The following is a 19,260-nucleotide window of genomic DNA, read 5'->3' on the forward strand; positions in this document are numbered from 1 at the left end:
TGTGAATAGTGCCATCAGGCATGCATATGCTGCATCTGGGAGCAACCCTCCCAGCCTGAGGTCCACAGACCTGTACCAGCGGGGTTCATGCTAGCACTCTGAAAATAACTGTGTAGACTCTGCGGCTCAGGCCGGAGCTTGGCCTGGGGGTGGGGTGGGCTTGAGAGCATCAAAAGTAATATCTACACAGCTATTTGTACAGCTAGCATGAGCCCGCTGACACTGCTCGCTCCCAGATGCAGCTAGACATGCCCATTGACTCCAGTGGGACACCTCCTGGGAGCGCATTGTCTGTAGGATCAGATCCTCGCATGGTACTTACCTGCGCCATACCTGGCTACTAGAGCTGCTAGCCCCCTGCATTCACTCTGAAAGGGCGGGAAAATTCCCCCCAACAGACAAAAAGGGAAAGCTTCTTGGAGGGTAAATAATAGCACCCCGTGTCTAACTGGTGCTGTTAGGGCTCCCATGTTTTATTTCAGGGGTGGGCCACAATGTAATGGCGCTTGCAGAGCTTGGTTTGTTTTCTCCATTCATGTGCTGGGACCCATTCACGGGGCAGGTACTGCAGGACAGTGAAAAGTCTCTGCCAGACAGACTCGGTGCTCGCTGGCCATGTGGAGAACAGTGTCTGCACAGGAATAGACATGTCCAGCAGTAATAGGAAAGACAGATTTGTATTCAGACCAGGCTTGTAGCAGAAGAGCTGGATTTTTTTTTTAATAAATGTTGTTATATTTTTCAGTGATTTTATCAAAAATGCTTTCATTTATTTTCACAACCATGGGGCACATTTTTTGTATGTTGTCCAAAGTCTCCTTCTATCTTCTTCTTCTTCTTTTCTTTCTTTTTTTTTTTTTAACAATGAGTTGTTTAAGTGATGGCCTCGGGTGGATGGGACACTTAACCCCTTCTGTCTATGCCTCTCTCTCCTTGTCTTCCACACTCACTCACTCTTTTCCTTTCTCAGTCTCCCCCTCACTCCCACACTGCCATCCTCTTTCACCCACATGTTGCCTTATCCTCTTTCACTCACTCAAGCTCACCCTGTGCCAGGGTTTCAGAATGCATAGGCAAGCCCCCCAAGTTGGCACACTTCAATCGGGTTGCCTTGGCAAGGTCAGAGACCTGTTTGAAAAGATGCTCGCCGTGTCTGTCTGTCTGTCTGTCCCGCTCGTGTGCACAGTTCTCTCAGGGCCTTCTTCTCATCATGTCTATCTCTGGCAGGCCCTCCAATCCCTACCACTGTCTCTTCAAATCCTTTATATCTTGTTCCCCTCCCAGGTATTTTTTTATAATTAATTATTTGCTGGGAGCTGACAATGTGCTCAGCATGACTCAAGGAACAAAAAGCAGGCAGTGCCTTCCTCAAAGAGCTTTCAGTCCAAACAAGGCAGACTTAGGGCAGGCCAGACCCACTGAGAAGCCTCGAGGAGTGGCTGACTAGGATCTGCTTATTTCGTTGTAAGTGATGAATGTTGTTGACTCATTGCTTACAGGTTTGTGGAAGAAGTGAGTCTCTTGGAAGGATCTGAATGAGCGGGGAGGGGGCAGTGTGGACAGGGATGGATGTGTGTGTGTGCTTGTGCTCAAAGGGCCGTGTGGACAAAGGCATGGATTCCTTTAACTCAGCGAGGAGATCACCTGATTCTGTGCTATGAACAAGTACAGTCATCTCATCACAGAGCCAACCCAGGAAAATCTGACCCCATCCCAGTCATTACGTATCACAGGAAAAGAGTGATTGGGAGAACAGTCCATCAGTCAGAGCTAGAGCTGGGCGATTGCTAGCACGAGCCCTGTTTCCATAGACACAGCCAGTCACGTGACCACCGTCAGAATGACTTCTAGGCGGGAAGGAAGTGGAAAACAATTAAAAACCCAGGCTGTCTGCACAGAGCTCCGTTACTGGAGGCCCATTCACACAAGGTGGATGTTACTCTGCACGTCTCACAGCTGACTGCGGGAGCCTGTCCCAACCTCCATATAGCTGCTTCTCATGTGCTTTTCCAGATTGTAGCTCAGTCCCAGAGGGAACCAGTAGTTTCACCAGACGCTTTCTTTCTTTAGCCTTTTCCATTATCCCCAGTCACATTGCTATCTAACATAAAACCAAACTCACCAGCCCAGGAGCAAAACCTAGCTGCCCTCCCTCAGCCAGGATGTTAACACGATTGCCAACCTCAGGAGTTCAAAGCTCAGTCTCATGACTTTTGAGGCCTGACTTTGGTTTAAAAAGCAGGAGGCTTTTAATAATACATTTTTAGTTCTTTTTCTTTGCCTCCTTCGCCTTTAGCATGCACCTGGGTCGCATTTTAAATTTTCTTTTGAAATCTTGAGAGCTAGAAACTTTTTTTATTTTTTAATGAAAGCCATGGGGCTTTCCTAATCACATCGCTTCAGAAGCTGGGGCTTTAAGATAAGCATCAAATATCACAAGGCTCACGATAAAATCAGGAGAGTTGGCCACACTGTGTTAATGAAAATCAATGGTTATTTACCTTCCAGTAACTGTGGTTCTTCAAGATGCTTTCTCAGTGTGGATCCCTCTTATGATGGACATGTGTATCAGATGTGTGGCTTGTGCCCTGGAAAAGGGATCCACACAAGACTTGAAGAAGAAATTAATTATATTGTGTTCACCTAGCCAAACAATGACTCTCTCTGCATAAGGGTGCGTAATTTGTCTCATGGAATTCTACTCCACCAGCCATGGAAATGGTTCTGTCTGAATCCCAAAAGGATAACATCCTCTCAGACAGTCTCAGTCATATCCGAGAGAGTCCATAGTTAGAAAAACATTCAGTGTAAGTGTGAAAAGATTCTGTTGCCTTTTGAGAGCCTTGTGTTGAAAGGTTTTCCCCATGTCATCAGTATATCTGCAAGAGTTCTGCGTTTTTAAATTTGAGGTCTGTAAGCAGATGGGATTCGCACCCAACTTCAGACAAAACTACCCAGACTCTGGTTTATTACTAAAAGGGATAATTCCAAAACAATACTTCATGGAATCTCAGCCTCAACCAGCTCTTGAGGATAGGCTGTTCCTAGATTTCCTTCAACCCAGCCATAATCCTCTCTCCAGGTCTCATCTGCTCCTGTGTTTCCTTCCCTCAGGACCTGTACCAGACCCTTTGCTGGAGAACTGCTCCCTTATGGTTAGAGTCTAATGAACCTCACTTGCCCCAGTGGGTCAGCAGTAAATTAACTGGGGGCAACAGAATCCCACTGCTCTGTTACAGAGTCTTTCCCTCAGCGGGCCTGGTCACCCTCCTGCATTTACTTAGACTGGCTTCAGAGACCAAACCAAACTAACACACAGTGGAGTGACCAGATTTATCACATTTCCGCATTGCTCCTTCTCTTCTTTCTCTCCCCAGATCTGGTGAGAGGCTATTCTATGACCCCACCCACTCTCAGCATCACCGAGGAGGAACACACCATAAACTCCAAGGATACACTGACTATTACCTGCAGGTAAGAGACAAATAAAAATGTTTTTGGGTAGCTTACCTGGGCCAGCTCTTAAGTGCTCAAAGAAAAGTCCAACAGGAGGTCATCAGTGGAGTCCCTAGCTTCAGGACAGCTGGAAATGGGCAGTTTAATATGGCTTGTTAGAAGTCTCTGCAGATATTCCTGGTTGACGAAGAATCCCCTGAGATGGTGGTAACCTCCATTGCATGTAGGACCAGCTGGAAGCAGCTAGTAGAAGAATGGGGAGCTGTTTGCATGATCTCATAGGTTCCATTGTTGGCTCTAGAATAAGGTGTTTTCCTTACCATCCTCCTCTTCCTTTTCTGTGTGATAGCCTCTTTGGCACTACTCTCCCTGCAGTTCCAGCTAGTTCTGGCTTCTCTCTGGAGCAAAGGATGCCAGTCATTTGGTGTTTTTATGCTGTGGAGAAATAGAGACTGTGGGGAGAAAGCCACTCTCATCGATGACTGCCCAGAGTCCCTTCTTGTTTTCCAGCAAGCAGGGGGCTAATGCCTTGCTTAGTCCTCAAACAGATGGGCAAGGCAAGGCAGTTGTGGGTGGAAGGCCACCGTCAAGCTCCCAGGGAGGGATGGGTAACTCTACAGGAAGAGCTTGGCAATCAGAAGGAGACGATGCCTTTGAGAAGACAGAGCTCAACATTGCCTGGACTGGTTTGCCCCACGCTGGGATGTTTCTCCGTTTACGCTGTACACACTGCCCTGCAGCCCTTAAGGAAAAATAAATCTGTGGGGAGAAAGACTTTGCTGGCTCAAACTGGGTTTGGCTGCTGAACCAATAGTTTTACCCCAACAACTTAAAGTGATGGATTCCAGATTTGAGAGCATGTCTCCAGTGTAGCATGCAGCCCGCTGTGCCACTGAACGCCCTCAGTAATAAGGATTACAGTGGCGCGTCCACTCCAAATCTCTCCGCAAGTACGTTACGTTTGTCCACTCGTCTTGACATAAGATTATCTAGCCTTTTCTTGAACACCCCTAATAACTGTGCACCACTGTTACCTTGCAAGTCATTTGTTATCCTGGTTCTGGGGAGCAAGCAGAAGGCTAGAAAATATAGATGAAGTCAGTGGGGTCCTCCTGGGTGCAGGGATCTGCCTGCCTAGTTTTCTTTACAGTGGTGGTGCCACACTCTCCCATGGCTTCATTTGGACCTTGGTAGGTAAAGGAGAGAGACAGTGTAATTGGTCTCTGTTTAGGGGACCTGTCTTCACATCATAAAACCTACTGTACCTCAGTGGAACCCTTCTGAGCAGGGAGGCCCAGGAGCGGATGGGCATGCCAGTGGATGGAGCACTTCCATGCTCCCAGTGCCCACGCTGTGCCTTTTCTCTGAATACATCCTGCTTCGTGCCTTCGCGATGGCATGTCCGCACCCTAGGAAAGCTGCTGCAGCATAGGCGGTGGTGCCTTCCCAGCTGCAGATCTGGCTTGAGAAGGCTTCCTGCCACGGTTGAGCAGGAAGGGTCCAGGCTGGCATCTGACATATTGCAGGGTGAGTGTTGCTCCACCTCTGAGCGGGTGCAGCGTGCATGCCTGACCTGCTGTGAGTCAGTGCTGGCTGCTGATGGCAAGGCTTCCTTCTGCTGTCCTATACGCTCTGGAGGGAAGCTGGCTGCCAGCTCAGATTTCACCCATCTTGGCTTTTGCATGCGACTGTGGAAGCCACACCCTTTTGCCCCCATTTGCAGCAACACACGCAAGGGCAGAGCTGAACCCCACACGTAAGCATATGTAGTTCTCCATTACCTCTGTGATGTGCACGGCACAAGACACGGAGCAACACACTCCCTGCGATGGGCTAGTCGCCAGCCCCTGACCCGTCCTGCTTAGCCATGGAAGGAAACCTTCTCAAGCCAGATGTACAGCTGGGAAGAGCAGGTATCCTTACAGCAAAGCAGGGCAAGGGAAGTGATGGATAAATGCATATATAGAGTCCTGTGTTGCTGGTTGATCTAAGGCAAAGACGTTGTATTCCGGCTAGAAATGGGTGGGTAAATAAAAAATACCCCCTGCCAGTCAGTGCCCCTGGCTGTCCTGTATGCATATACTTGCCTGTTTAATGTGCTGTGTGAAGCCCTTCTCTTTAATTCCACCCCTCCAGCACAGGAAATAGCAGTTATGCTAACATTGTATCTGTAGTTATACCCTTATTATGTATCTATTTACATGAAAGGAAACCATGGGGAGCAGAAAAGAGTCTGATTTCCAGTCTGGACTCTATGCAGAAAGGCCTCCTTTGCCAAAGCAAAATGACCCAGGCTCTTAGTTAGCATCTGAGAAACAGAAGAAACTACCCAAATAGCTTACAGCTTCCCCCGTTCCCTGCTGCTGACTTCAGCTCATCTTTCATGCTCACTAGGAAGACATCCAAACTGCGGGCCAGGATGGAAATGGTAGAGGCAAAAAAGGAGCAACTCTGTCCTGAGCTCCCAGATGTTCAGGAGACGACATGGCCAGCCAAAGATTGTGGGTCGGGGGTGTCAGTGAACAGCACTAAGGGAGATGGATCCCTGCACTTTCCACAGGATCATGAAAACTCTGCCCACTTGACATCCTGCTTTCCCTCAGAGTAGGGCGTGCTCCCTACATTACCCTGGTACCCAGAGAATGATCACTTTACAGGGACGCTCCACAGACGCTGCTGGAGTTTCCTCTCTGCACCTTCGGCGTAGTTCAGATGCTCCCCCTCCTCCCATGGAGCTCTAGGGCTGGTGTTTCTATCACATCTCGAGGGGATGACTCTGCTGAGAAGGCAGTTACCCTATCATCCTCACCCCAAACTGCTCCGTCATTGGAATGAAAAGCAAATCTGTAATGGTTCATACGTTGTTAATTATGCCCAGCTGTGTCTCCAAGTCTCCCCTGGACCACGGACCACCCTGAAAAGACATGGCTTACATTAATGGGAGCTGAAGGGTTATGACAGCAAAAATATGCAGCATCCAGACCACAGAGGTGCGGGGGAAGAGAAGAGAAGAGAAAAGGGGGAGGGTGCCGGGGTGGGCAGGGGGAGATTGTTGAACTAAAATGATGTCCTTTCAGATTAGTATCCAGTGACCCTCCTGCTGGGAGTCAAAGTGGAGCTGGCTTTTGTTTGTCCATGTTGTAACTCCTAGAAACTGTCCTTTTTAGCTGCTTCCCATCCCTGTAGTACAAGGCTTTTAAGCAGTGTTTAGGCAGAGAACTGCACTCAAGCTGGCTTTTCTTTCCTTGCACAGACAGTGCCGGGCCCCATATAAAAAAAACCTCTTTTGCTTCTGGAAAGGTGCATCAGCTCTGGGCCCTTGGGTTGCCCATCAGCAGTCCAAGCATGTGATGGAGTAGGGACAAAGGGGTGGGGTCCACACATACAGCACATCTTTTATGAGCGCAAGTCCCAAGAATGACAAAAACAATATTGGGATGAATCTCAGTGTTCATGGCCTGGCAGCACCTGCCAGAGGGGAAGCAGAGAGACGGTGCCTTTCCATTTCCTGAATACTGGAGCAGAGGACATGGGAGCTGATTGCACAGCAGCAGAAATATTGAGAGGAAAGAAATTCAAAAAGAGATTGGTATCACACCTCTCACTACCTGCCCTTTACATCCTCCTGCAGGTTTTAGTCACTCAGGTGTGCTGGGTCGGTGTAAGTGGCTTTGAAATTCAAGCCTGGTCTAGGCTAGAAAGTTTTAGTGCCTTAACTGTACTGGGGATGCCAGTTATCACTAAAACTGCCATGGGGAAGCATCAGCTGAGAATCATAGAATACCAGGATTGGAAGGGACCTCAGGAGGTCATCTAGTCCAACCCCCTGCTCAAAGCAGGACCAATCCCCAATTTTTTCCCCATCCCAAATGGCCCCCTCAAGGATTGAACTCACAACCCTGGGGTTTAGTAGGCCAACGCTCAAACCACTGAGCTATCCCTCCCCCCTCTCTGTACAACTGTACAACCCTCTCCTGGGAATGCCGTTATAACTATATAAATGTACTTTATGCTGGTATAGCTGTTCATGTACAGGAAAAGGGATAGCTATACTAGTATAACTCCCCATTAGACCCGGGCAACTGCATCCACACCAGGGCTATCATTGGTATGACTCTTTTGGTGAACATAAAATCACATCCCTAACTGCCATTGTTATATCAGTAAAACTTCTAAGTGTAGAGCAAGCCTCAGAAAGGGGAGTGGAGGATTGTCAACTGCACAATGGTTTAATAGAGCTGTTTAATGGATGTTTGTGGCTACATAAATATTGCTCTGGGAGAAAGAAAGTTTGATCCTGGACCCCCCCTGGTGCACGATGACAAATACGTGAGCACCGTTGCTGTGCTGGAAGCATGGAAGGAGAAACCTGTGCCCTGCATGGAAGCTTTCATGGTAGCATTTGGAAGAAGCAGAACTGCACCCATTTTGATTCACTGCTCAGTATGGGAGACCCAAAAAGTTGGGTGATCCCCTATCTGAAGTTGGGTGATCTCTCTTCAACAGATTAGATCACAAAGCCTCTGCAGTTTTTGCAATGTATCCATCAGTCTGTGTTTGGGAGATACAGAGAGGGCTGGGCTGGTAAGAAGAGTGCTGTCAGTTCCTCTCCATCTCCCTTGAAGAGCATCCTTTCAGAAAGTATTTTGGTTAATGAAAAAAACAGCTGTTGAGAAGTCTGTACTGCCTCTGTTGTTAGCTGGCACCGGCACTGCCTGTCTCCTAATTCTCAGCAAAGCAGAATGTTGTCAAGGACCTGACAGATGGGCCAATGCTGGATCAGTGTAACGAAGACTGTTTTGAAGCAAAACTGCAAAGATGAAGTATAGCTGAGGGGGAGATGCCCAGAAACCATTACTTGGACCTCTTCCAAACACAGCAGGCCAGGTTCAGAGGTGAATCTAAGTGAGTCTAAGCTGGTGTAACTTCCATCTCTTTCTAGCCCACTTAACACACAAATTACAGTCACTTAGACTCACTCCCACTTACCGACATGTAACTCACACCCCCATACACATCACCACAGAATTTGGATCAGAAATGTTTGAAGCAAGAGTGCTTCAATTAAGAACAACCCATGGGCCTGTCAACAAGTCTGTTTGTATTGGCCCATCTCAGATATGTGTTTATATAAATATCCATCATTCAGCTGCTGCTAGCCCTGATGGTTAATAAAACAATGGATTGGACAATATATGAAAACCCCAGTTGGTAAACAAACAGAAAGCAGAAACTCTGGAGACTTGTAGAATTATTAAGCTTCACATGCAGTCCCAAGAATTTCTGAACAAATGCAAGAGGTTTTGAGGCTCCACAATACTGTCTGCCTTAAAATCTTGAGATCTAGTTAATAAGCACTGCCATCCAGCTAAAGAGTCTGATCTCCCAGGCTTTTGAAAAGTAAGTTAAGTGCAGAGGGATTAGGTGGACTCAGTGGGGAATGACATGTATGACTCTGGATAGGAGGTGAGGAGGGTTTATCATTTGTTTCTGGTTTCGATGTCTGATTGATTGATTGATTTCATGTATATGCATTGGATGGAAACAATTTAAAAATCCAAATATATTTTTAAAATATAAATAAGAGCCTATGGAAAAGAGTCAATTTAATCGAGTGTCTCCCCAACTCTGGCTTGTTCTGTCCTAGTGAAACTAGATTCACGCTACATCAGAGACTTAAAGTGCAACTGTGCTCAGGTGCCATTGTAAAAATAGCCCCTTCTTGCTCAACGGACCTATCCTTCTGTGTATTGTCAGGTCTGCTCATTTTAGCAATAAAGATATGTTTAGAGGACATTTTTATTCCCATTAGCTCTGTGAGACTGAGTGAATTGTGGTTTCAATTCCATTTCCGGAATCAACAGAATTAAGTAAACAAAAATGTTCCAGTCAGTTACACCGATGTGAGCCCACTGAAGACAAGGGGGTGGCACAGGTGCCATAGAGGGCAAATTTTGAAGAAAATGGGGATGCCCAGATATGACTGAGGGCTCAATGTAGCCTGAAGCTCCTGTTCTTGATGAGTAGGAAAGGACCCAGCTCGGCTCTCCGAGTCCAGGCTGAGTTTGCAGGACAGGCAGCTAGAACATACATTGTTCTACTTGTATGCTGAGCGCATTCATGAGGCACAATGAACATGAAACTCCACAATGCATCTCTGAGCCACCTTTCACAGCAGAGCCACCTTTTAACAGAGCACAGGACTCTGTGACAAGCCTACAAAGCCCTTTTCAAAAGCCATGGATGTTAAGAGCAAAGAGCCTTGGAATTCTCCAGTCTGCGCCTTCAGTTAGAGAGATGGGGCTAAATGCATCATGTAAATTACACCTCCCACCACTTCCTGATCCCTTTGAACCCCAGGAGGGGATTCCCAGAGGAGGGCAGCTATAAGTACTGATCAGGGTTTCACAGTATATCCATCAAGACAGGGTGCTCAGTGGCTGTGTTAAATCAGCTCCCTTGGCCACTCTCTCTTCCCAGCACCACCCACTTTGGAAGCTGCACTGTCCCCATGTGGGCATCCCTGGGGCCACAGGCCACAACAGCCTCCCTTCCTCATGCATTTCCTTCTGCTTGGACCTTTCCCCTGCATCTGCACGGGTATAATTTGGCTTAGACTCCAGCTGAGTCTGGACCAAAAAGTACAAAGAGTCTTTGTAACTAATTAAGCATCTAATTATGGATCCTGATTGGTGGAGAAGGCAACCAGCTCCTTGGTCCTTTGGTGAGCATGCCACAATGCCATGAAACACCTAGGAACACAGGAACCCCAGACTGGACCAGAACCAAGGTCCATCTTACCCAGTATCCTGTCTCTGACAGCAGCCAAGGACTTCAGAGGGAGGTGTAAGAACCTCAAAGTAGCCAAGTGTAGGGTAATCTACCCCCATATTAGGTCTCATCCTGGTCTCTAATTGTTAGAGATTGGCTTACACCTTGAAGCATGAGGTTTAACATCCCTTCCAAAAGAGTTGTTAGCATGAACTATTATAATGTGTCTGTACAATTCCTTGAGATTTCTCTTGCTCCGTATATTGTCAGGGACGGGGACCGCTGTGGACGTAGGAAAGGTGTCTTGCATCACTCAACAGGGACCTATGTGGCTAATTAGAGGAACTATAAATTCCTTCCAATCTTCCTCTGCCAAACAAGGTCTCTGCAGCACAGAGCTTTCAGGAAGGGAAATCCTCTGCTAAAGACAAATACAAAGAGGAAGGCATGGCATCTCCAGTGCCATGGAACAGGAATCCTATCGTGGGCTAGTCTCAGCTGATATCGAATTGTGCCCTCTGAGGGCTCTTTATCTATTTTCTTTTCTTATCTTTATCTAATTTCCTCCTCCTAGTTCCTTGCTTAAAGAATCCAGCTATTGGTGGTAATCACTCTCTCTCTCTGAGGCAGGGTCTGATTTCGCAGAATGAAACCTTCAGTGTAGAATACACGATAGTGTTATTTTTAACGAGAGAGTGCTGTTGTGTTGAGCTGTGTGGGTGGGTTGGGCGGGTGGGTTTTTGCACACAGATGAGTGTCTGTGTATATCCCAGGCTCCATAAATCCTAGATCGTGTATAAATGCACATTTGTATTTCATGCCTGGAGTTTTCTTCATGTTCCCTGGCACTTTTTCCTTGAAGGATAGAGAGCAAACTCTGGTGTTCTCCTTGGGTTTGATGAACATTTGCAGTCAGAGCTCTCCACAACAGCAGAAACGTGAACCAGCCTAGAGCCAGCCTGTAAGGAGCTCGCTGGGCAGCCCCATATAGAAAAGGTTAGAGGAACTAGCATTGCAGGACTGCTTGAATAAAAACACATGGTGAGAGCCTCTGCCAGGGTGATTGGCTGCAGGGAGTCCCAGCTGATAAGAAAGGGAGGGAAATAGACCCAACGGCTGGATTTAAGGAAGTTCAGCTTGAGTTTGTAGCTTTCCCTTTGTTTTCTCTTCTCTTTTTTGATCTCTTTTGCTCTCTCCTCATTTTCTTTTCTCCTTTTTCTTTCCAATACACCCTATTCCTCTTTCATTTCTCCTCTCCACTCCATTTATCACATCAGAGCCTGAGTCAGCTGCTGCCCCACATAGGGTAAGGACAAAATATGTCATGTCTAAGGGCTTGTCTATACTACCCGCTGCATCAGCGGGCAGTGATCGATCCAACGGGGGTCAATAGATGCAATAAATCGACCGCTGAGCACTCTCCCATCGATTCCAGAACTCCACCAAAACGAGAAGCACAAGCAGGGTCGATGGGAGAGCGTCAGCTGTCGACTTACCACAGTGAACATACTGCGGTAAGTAGATCTAAGTACATCGACTTCAGCTACGCTATTCACGTAGCTGTAGTTGCATATCTTAGATCAACCCCGTGCGATAGTGTAGACAAGCCCTTAAATGTTGTCTATATCAGTGAAAACTCTTCTTAGTAAAGGGGAAGTAAGTACTGAAGAAGTGGATCCTTTCTCTCTAGATCCTGGGCTAATCCTCACCCTGGAATCAGTATTAGTGAGATAAAGTCATGGGAACTAGGGACTGGTAGACTCCCTATTGAAAGTGAACTGATATTTGACAGCATGAAATTCCCCTTGGAGGTGACCCTATGGTAATGGGATATATCCATCTTCCTGTGTGTCACTGGCTGGGCTAATGGACCTATATGCTTTCACCATCACACTACACCCCTTCCTCCCCATGAGGAATGAGATGGTTCCTCCAGGCACCAGCCTGACAGTGGCGTTCATGGCCTGCACTTCCAGGCATGTGCAGACATGGGCTGGGCACACCTTATTTGGCTCTCCTGAGGGAGAACAGGGACAGCTGACTGGTGTCTGGGGCCCCCTTTTCCCAATCAGCACAGGAGAAGTCAGAAAAAAAAGAAGCCCCAGCAGTGAGGGCAGTAGCCACGCTCCTATGCGAATGAAGGGTAGGCTTAGTAAGGATGAATAGCCCCCCAGGTTCTGCCACTCCTGGTCACTGGCTAACCTTCCCCTTTGTTTCTGTAAAGAGGGCAGCACCCCCTGGAGTGGTCGTGGCCTGGTGGCCTGGTGGACCCTGACCAGGGCGAAAAGGAGAACGAGACAGTGGTATTGGTAAACCTCAGTGGCGGCCGGACCATCAGGGAGGAGGACTGCGAGGGCACTGACACAAAGCCCTACTGCAAGGTCTTGGTGCTCACCGGGACCCAGGCTAATGACACAGGCTACTACCGGTGCTACTACAAGTACATCAGCGCCAAAATCGAGGGCACCACAGCGATCAGCATCTACGTGTTTGTAAGAGGTAAGAAACCAGTGACTGTGCAACTTCACCTGCCGTAACACAGACCAGAACTGGGTGAGCTAATGGGCTGGCCCACATGCGAGCCTTAAAACCCTTTATGGAAAATAGCTATCGCAGCAGGTGGGGAGGACTAGCCCAAGGAGAAGTGGCAGAGTGGTTAGATTCTGTGTGTGTGGGAAAGGGCCACCTGCCTTCTAAAAGGAGACTGATAAGCGCAGGTTTAGAACTGGACAACATGGGGATCTGTATAAACTCCCCAGTTCTACCACTTCATTTCAGTCCTGACCTGAAGCATCCTTGCTAGTCCTCTACCTCCTCTTGCACAGCTCAGCCCGTGCACCTCATTTCTGTTCTGCAGAACTCCCTGTTAGGTCAGTCCCAAGCATCTCTTCGGCGTAGGCTGGCAGCACCCTACGCTGGCACACCACTGGCACATTAAGGGTACAGCTGCGCAGCCAATGCAGGTGCGACTGTAACACTCCTAGGCATACCCACCCTAGTTTTAACTTAGCTAGCACAGGTAACACTAGTAGTGTAGCCGTGGCACCATAGACTTCAGCATGAGCCAACTGCCCCAGTACATACACAGTGGCCCTTGCCACTGTGTCTTCACTCTTAGTGTTACCCATGCTAATTAGATTAAAGCGAGCACTGGTATGCCTGTCCACACTGCATTTGTGGTGTAGACGTGATTAAGATGACATAGCTCTGTGAATAATACAGGGATGTGCCAGCATCACTCTATGTGAGAACGGTCTGCAGTGTTAGAGTTTGCCTGGCTACAGGAATATCTACAAGCAGAGAGGTGGAATACGTACAAGCTGGGGCGAGTGAGGTGGGTGATAAGAAATTACTCTCCGTATGAAAGATCACCGTTGGCTGATGGCATCCCTGGTCATCTGGGTGAAGAGGAGCAATTGTGTTTGCCTACTTGCATCAGGACTTTCAAACCCTGGATGTGATTAATGTAGGGCTGTCAAGCAATTAAAAAAATGAATCACGATTAATTGCGCGATTAAAAAAATTAATTGTGAGATTAATTGTGCTGTTAAACAATAGAATACCATTTATTTAAATATTTTTGGATGTTTTCTACATTTTCAAATATATTGATTTCAGTTACAACACAGAATACGGAGTGAACAGTGCTCACTGTTAACAATAGAATACCATTTATTTAAATATTTTTGGATGTTTTCTACATTTTCGAATATATTGATTTCAGTTACAACACAGAATACGGAGTGAACAGTGCTCGCTGTTAACAATAGAATACCATTTATTTAAATATTTTTGGATGTTTTCTACATTTTCGAATATATTGATTTCAGTTACAACACAGAATACGGAGTGAACAGTGCTCGCTTTATATTTATTTTTTATTACAAATATTTGCACTGTAAAAAACAAAAGAAATAGTCTTTTTCAATTCACCTAATACAAGTACTGTAGTGCAATCTCTTTATCGTGAAAGTTGAACTTACAAATGTAGAATTATGCACAAAAAAATAAACAAGGTAAACCTTTAGAGCCTGCAACTCCACTCAGTCCTACTTCAGCCAATCTCTCAGACAAACAAGTTTGGTAACAATTTGCAGGAGATGCTGCTGCCTGCTTCTTGCTTACAATGTCACCTGAAAGTGAGAACAGGCGTTTGCATGGTGCTGTTGTAACCAGCATCGCAAGATATTTAAGTGCTAGATGTGCTAAAAATTCATATGTCCTGACCCTTCATGCTTCAATCACCATTCCAGAGGACATACGTCCATGCTGATGATGGGTTCTGCGTGATAACAATCCAAAGCAGTGCGGACTGACGCATGTTCATTTTCATCATCTGAGTCAGATGCCACCAGCAGAAGGTTGCTTTTTCTTTTTTGGTGATTCGGGTTCTATAGTTTCCACATCAGAGTGATGCTCTTTTAAGACTTCTGAAAGCATGCTCCGCACCTTGTCCCTCTCAGATTTTGGATGACACTTCAGATTCTTAAACTTTGGGTCAAGTGCTGTAGCTATTTTTAGAAATCTCACATTGGTACCTTCTTTGCGTTTTGTCAAATCTGCGGTTAAAATGTTCTTAAAACAACAAGTGCTAGGTCATCATCTGAGACTGCTATAACATGAAATATATGGCAGAATGCAGGTAAAACAGAGCAGGAAACATACAATTCTCCCTCAAGGAATTCAGTCACAAATTTAATTAACGCATTTTTTTTAACGAGCATCTTCAGCATGGAAGCATGTCCTCTGGCATTGTGGCTGAAGCATGAAGGGGTATATGAATGTTTAGCATATCTGACATGTACATACCTTGCAACATCACAAAAGTGCCATGCTAATGCCTGTTCTTAATTTCAGGTGACATTGTAAATAAGAAGCAGCAGCAGTATCTCCTGTAAATGTAAACAAACTTGTTTCGCTTGGCCATTAGCTGAACAAGAGGTAGGACTGAGTGGACTTGTAGGCTCTAAAATTTTATATTGTTTTGTTTTTGAGTGCAGTTATGTCACACACAAAAAACTATATTTGTAAGTTATACTTTCACGATAAAGAGATTGCACTACAGTACTTGTATGAGGTGAATTGAAAAATACTATTTCTTTTATCATTTTTACAGTGATAATATTTGTAATTAAAAATAATATAAAGTGAGCACTGTACACTTTGTATTCTATGTTGTAATAGAAATCAATACATTTGAAAATGTAGAAAAACATCTGAAAATAACAAATTTCAGTTGGCATTCTGTTGTTTAACAGTATGATTAATCACAGATAATTTTTTTAATCACAATTAATTTTTTGGAGTTAATCACATGAGTTAATTGTGATTAATCGACAGCCCTGGATTAATCACAAGACACGGACAGTAGTGAGGGCAGCGGTTCTGTCAGTCTGACTGAGTGGGGGATAAAGACAGAAATTCAAGGAAAGCTTGGTAACAATGACAGAAATATGAAAAAAGTCCAACCCTGCTTTCAGGCAACAACATGTCTTCCAGCAGCAGCTGGACAGAACTGAGCTCACACCTCCTCTCTTGAAAGGTTCCTCCATAAACATGCTCATCCTCTTGTCTGCAAAAGGCTGTTGGAATCCAGAGGGCTTGGGAAGTGGGGCGGAGGGCCATCTCCCCATGCTGAGAGCAAACCAATATCCGTCCACTCCTGGGGGATTGCTGAAGCTCTGATCCGTCCAGGATTCAATTACATTGGTGCCTGGGGTGATTGTTCCAGTCGGACTGGAATGCAGGAATTTTCAGCTCTGCCGTGCCCTAGACGCAGATCACTGGGCCTTGGAGAAGCTCTATCTGTAAAATAAATAAATAAATAAAACAATTAGCCTCTGGTCTACTGGGGGGCTGTCAAAGAAACAAAGCCAGACTAACTGTAATGCTCAGTATAGTGCTGGACCAACAAACTGAGGAGAGCAGAACAGAGTGCAGCCCAGATGCTGGGCAACCCAGCCGCACACTGTTCTGCCAATGTATTTCGGCCCTGATCTATAGCACCTCTTTCTAGGTCAGTCCTGATTTAGGATCCCCCAAAACTTCTGCCAGTTCTATCAGTCTTGACATGCAGCCCCCTCTTCTCTTCCAGTCTTGACCTCCTCTGAGCTGAAACAGCCTGCCAGCCCTGCAGAATTCTGGGGTGTTTTATGGAGAGTAGACTATCCTCCCGGGATGAAATCGAGACTGTCCCACTCCAACATGCGACCTAATTCAAATCTGAAGGTCTGCAGAGGCGAAAGGCTGATGCACAAACTTTCTGCACCCCGCAAAGTTCCTCCCACACTCCCCCGCTGCAAGGCTTAAAATGGATGCTATTAAGATAAAGGTCTGACTCTGTTCACTGGAAACTGTTGGCTTAGTTCAGCTGTACAGTTATTTCTGCCGCTTTTAGCCAGTGGACTTGTCATAAGACAGGAGTCATCACATGGGAGACAACATTTCAAAATGCCCAGCTCAGTGCCAAAAAATGGCACACAAAATTCTGGTTGCGTCTGGGCGCATAGTTACTGCAGTAGCAAATCAGATCAATCGATACACCTGACAGTGAGGATGGATGGTCTTGTGGTTAAGGCACTAGACGGGATTCTAGAAACTGAGGTAAAATTCCTGGCTTTGACACATGTGCCCGAAGGTGAATTGCTTGACCTTTCTGTGGCTCAGTTCCCTGTCTGTAAAACGTGCTTTTTTCCCGTGTCACCGGTGTGCCGGGAGGCTAATGCATAAATGTGGGATGGCGGCTCAGATGACAATAGCGAGGATTGTATAAGTACCTAGCAATATAGCTGGTTGGGTGTCTAGCTAACAATGTGCATAATTGATACCTGACTTACATGTGGAAAGTAAATCGTGTGCATTTCCAGGAGCCTTTTTTGCATGTGGATTTTGATATCCATTCTTAAAACTTTGGCCTATAATTTTTTAACCCAAGAGAATACTTGGAATTCAATGTGTGATCCAGGAACTTCTCCCCACTCCCTTCACCATCCCCACTGGCGAGTTGCCAATTGTAGGATTTCCAGATAAAGTTTTGCTCTTCTCCAGCTGAGTTGTGCTCTGTTCTGTAGATCCATCCCAAGAGCTAGGGAGGGCTGATTTATTTGTTGGAGATGTCCGGAGAGATGGTGATCAAACCACTCATTCATCACTCATCATCAATGTTCACATTAGAGCTCTCTGCAGAAGTGACGGGAGGATATCTATGCTGGGATAGAACAGTGGGACCCTCTATTGCTTTGATTTGACCCTCTGCACTCAGCACTAAAATTAACACTCTGCAGGTTTTCTCTCTTCCCACGTGTGTGTGTATGAATTATTATTATTATTATTATTTTATTATTACACTTTTTTAGTCAGTGCTGTAAACATACCGAGTGCCTATAACAAACAGAATAGGATGCAGCCCCTGTCTTAGAGGGCTTAGTATCTATGGCTGAAGAAGATGCTAAATGGGTCCCAGCCCACCCATTATGACAGCCTTATAGACAACACGTGATGTGGTCAGACCAGAAAATGAGACCATGAATCACAGTCTCCTTGGCAGCGATCCACCTAGTAACTGAGTTCTTTGCTGCCATCTGTGAGCTCAGAGGTGATCTCATAGTGCCTCACCTGCGATAGTTATTCTCCATCCCCTTCTCCAAAACTCTGGAAAGGGCCAGTGACAGGAATCAGGGCTGTGTTCAAGTTCACAAACAAATCAGCAGGCCTGAGCATGGAGACAGCAGACCTGTAGGGCAAAGAGCCTGTGAAAATGAACCAATAGGTTCTCGATGCAAATTGAAATTTTCAACAGAGTACCCCTAAGTCTGAGCTGCATGATCCTAAATTGGGGGCCGTGGCAACCTTCGTCTTTGACGTGGAGTTGCTATGCCACAGTGTCTGCAGCAGCTGCAGCTATTCCCTCTTTCGAAGGGGCGTGAAAGACCACGGTATATCTGATACCACTGTGTGCTGAGTGCTGGCAAAAACCCACCTTTTAATGGCAATCATTGTCACATATTATATCAGCGGCAGCCAATGGGATGAGCTTATTCTGGCTGGGCTCACTGAGACACTGGTGCAGGTCTCAGGCTCCTGGCAAGTTGCAACTGTGGGCATTTCTGTTTTAAAAAGACAGCTCTAGTGGTTGGTAATGAGGAAAAGGGGTTACAGACCTCTTAGCCCATGGCCCTACGTAAGGTGCTATGCCAAGGGAAACCTCACTTCCCTTGGAAGTTATGGTTATAGTCTGTTTAGGGACCCGGGTAAATAGAGTAATAGATTTTAAGGCCAGAAGAGACCATTGTGATAATCTATTCTGACCTCCAGCATAACACAGTTCACCCTGCAATTCATGCACCAAACCCAGGTCTTTTTGAAGATCTGCCACAACCCTAAGGAAGAAATATTCCCATAGTTCAAATGGGCAGATTGCACATGTGAAGCCAGACCAGATCAGATACAACACAGACATTTCAAAGGATATTGCCTTCACTTTGGAGTGATGCTGGCATCAGTATAGATTCTAGATATGGGATATGTAGGATCTGGTCTAGATTTAGAGTGGCCAATTAAGCGTGTGCGGCTGGTGTTTGCAGAGCACCTAATACCCAGCTGGGTAGCTGGTGCTGATATTTCAGAACAAATCCTTCCATAACAAACTCAAAACAACAATAGCCAGCAGCAGAAGAGACTTGGCAGGAATTCCCATCCCAAATGTTAGTTGTCTCCTATTCTAATCTTGCCTTAGTCCTTCATATGAACATCAGTGGCTATTCTTCACGTGCATCCTGAAGGCACTATTATATAAAGCCAAAGCCATGAAGTAACCCCTAAAACGGAATCTTTTGGCAGGAACATTTAACAACAAAGAAATCCATGGGAGAAAAACACTGCAAAGTCCCCATATTGGCAAGGGCAACAGAAAAACCCTGTGTTTCACCTGCATTGAACATGAGCAGCGGCAGTGCAAACTTCCCACCTTGCCCCTGTCAGTGAGCCTTGTAGGGGAATATCTATTAGGGATGAGAAGAGAATTTGGTCTCTAGG

General features: G+C 46.1%; 1 protein-coding gene across 4 annotated transcripts in view; it reads left to right on the forward strand.

Annotated features, from left to right (window-relative positions):
* FLT4 (fms related receptor tyrosine kinase 4) overlaps positions 1-19,260 on the forward strand; it is a 100,797-nt gene that overhangs the window by 31,490 nt on the left and 50,047 nt on the right. For all 4 annotated transcript variants that reach the window (XM_043490644.1, XM_043490645.1, XM_038414285.2 and 1 more), the window contains exons 2-3: positions 3,378-3,474; positions 12,452-12,726. In XM_043490644.1, the coding sequence (XP_043346579.1) occupies positions 3,378-3,474; positions 12,452-12,726 (372 nt within the window). The remainder of the gene's footprint in view (positions 1-3,377; positions 3,475-12,451; positions 12,727-19,260) is intronic.

This window comes from Dermochelys coriacea, chromosome 8, assembly GCF_009764565.3.
Source record: "Dermochelys coriacea isolate rDerCor1 chromosome 8, rDerCor1.pri.v4, whole genome shotgun sequence".
Classification (NCBI taxonomy): domain Eukaryota; kingdom Metazoa; phylum Chordata; order Testudines; family Dermochelyidae; genus Dermochelys; species Dermochelys coriacea.